Raw genomic sequence first — 2,136 nt, 5'->3', positions numbered from 1 at the left:
GGCACCTTGTAAACCGAAGCACTAACTGAATATATTGAGAGCACCTGGCTGGAAGCACCAGGGAGAAGTGTGTTTCCATGGGCTAATGCTTTCCATTCATGAAGGGTATGACTAAAGGAGACGAGAAACACAGAAACTGCACAAGAACTACCCAGGAAAGCCAAGTACAAAACGATATGCATGGCTCATGTAACCCCCAGCGTGCGCATCCTTTCGGCGACCCAGGCTGCAGGTCCACCAAGGCTGCGGTGCCCCTCGGCACTCACCGATCCACAGCTTCCACATCAAAGCAAAACCTCTTCTCGATTGAGTCAGTCTTCCGCCGTGTGCAAGACTTGAGGGTAACAGCTTCATCTTCTCCCTGAAAAGAGACAAAATCACAGTTAAGGCCGAGAACAGTCAACCAGTCGTGTGCCTGTCCCCAGTACCCGCTGCGCTTCCAATGAACATGTTCAAACCTGGCGGGATTTGGCAATATCCGCCTGCTAGAAATATGTATTTATATATCTGACATGAGGACTTGTCTTTTCACCCTTGCAAACATGTTTAGTCCAAAATCTTTCACGAGGATCCTTCCTTTCAGAATGCACACGATTAAATTTGTGCATTAAGCATCACATGACCCATGCTTCAGGCAGGCAGGGAGACTTGGACCACAACTTTTGGGCAAAGTCAGCATTCTTTTCCATTGCTGAACAATGCATCATAGACCTGGCTGTCAGTGTTCACTCCAGGCTGCATTTTTGGCAGCATTCTGCACACGAGAACTCTTAACGGGAGCAAACATGTCTTAAAATGTTTATTATATAACAAAGCAACACCACCACCATTCTCCCATCCAGGCATCTGCATCCAAGTTGTACTGGATTTCCACATGCCGGGCGGCGATCCGGCAGGATCCGTGTGCACTGCTGTCCTCTGCTGGAGGAAATCCCTGCTCACTCCCTGCCAGCACAGACATTTCTCCTACAATTTTTAAAATCCACTGATGACTCAATAGAAAATGAATTCTGAACGAATTCCTGGAGGTGGCCGCTTTTCTGTGCCCTCTGTGCTGTTCTTGGTGACTACCTTGGCTGACCACCCTGTTCCCTGACATCATCATTTTTCCAGGAAACAGGTTCAGGGACCCAGAACAGACCCAGGATGATGGACCTGAGAGAGGTCCCTGCAGAGCTTCTCCCAGGGCTCAGCAGAGGCTACCTGCACCCAGCCCTCCCCAGCCTGGCCCGCTGCTGGCACAAGGCTGCTCCCAAGCTGCCCAACTCCCCGTCCGGTATTCAGGGAATGCCACCCCCCAACTAATATCCGGCTCCAGCCACAGCCCGAGGGGCGTTCACGAGGGGCTGATAACACACACCGTGTCCTCTGTGACCCACAAGCAATGCGTCTCCCTCTGCAGCACCGACATCGCCTCTCGCTTGGAGCCTGCTCTAGCGAGACCCCGAAATGCCCGGCAGCGCGGTCACGAGCCCCTGGGCTGCTCCACGCTCTGACACCCATGCCGGTCATCACTGGTAGACCCTGCAGCGCGGATAGAGCCGCGCTGGCACAGGCAGAGTTTCATGCCAGGATCGTGCAAGACACGAGACCCCAGCCGAGCAGCCCCACCGGCACAGTGGCTAGCAAGGCATGCCGGAGCAGGGCTCCTGCCCTGCGCGAGAAGGGCCACAGGGCCGTGTCGGCAGCGCCCGCACCCCAGGGTGCTGGGGAAGCTGCGAAATGGGAAAAGACCACATGAAACACAATGCAGCAGCTGATGATTACAGGGCTGGGATATTTCAATGCTGAGTTATAATGAAGATGCTCCGAGGCAAGAGGAAATTAATTTTAAAAGTTGCCCTCCCCACAGCCGCCTCCCTTTGCCAGCAGGGAGCCGTGCGGCAGCCTGTCCAGTGCCAGAGGCGCTCCCCTGCAAGGGGATAACATTTGCAAACTGCCCCAGCCGGGAACACTCCGGGGGGGTCTATTGTTCCTGCTGTAGGGGAGCAAAGCCAGTCCTGGCTACAGCCGGGCTCACGCTGCCCCGCAGCAGCGGGGCACACGGCGTGCGCTGGCCCCCCACACCCACGGCTCCCCCTGCTCCTCCACACCCCCTCTGGGCCGAGGGGAGCCCCAGGCTCTCCTGCCACTCTG

At 55.6% G+C, this 2,136-nt stretch overlaps 1 protein-coding gene across 1 annotated transcript in view; it reads right to left on the bottom strand.

Moving 5' to 3' along the window:
• Positions 1–262: 262 nt before the first annotated feature.
• The window catches only part of LOC104627960 (rho GTPase-activating protein 26), a gene marked incomplete at its 5' end in the record, with an annotated part of 5,198 nt that continues 3,324 nt past the window's right edge, over positions 263–2,136 (bottom strand). Inside the window, one exon of the mRNA XM_010296378.1 lies at positions 263–361. Within this exon, the coding sequence (XP_010294680.1) occupies positions 263–361 (99 nt within the window). The remainder of the gene's footprint in view (positions 362–2,136) is intronic.

Source organism: Phaethon lepturus, unplaced genomic scaffold, assembly GCF_000687285.1.
Source record: "Phaethon lepturus isolate BGI_N335 unplaced genomic scaffold, ASM68728v1 scaffold25701, whole genome shotgun sequence".
Classification (NCBI taxonomy): domain Eukaryota; kingdom Metazoa; phylum Chordata; class Aves; order Phaethontiformes; family Phaethontidae; genus Phaethon; species Phaethon lepturus.
This window is presented reverse-complemented; position numbering and strand designations above follow the sequence as displayed.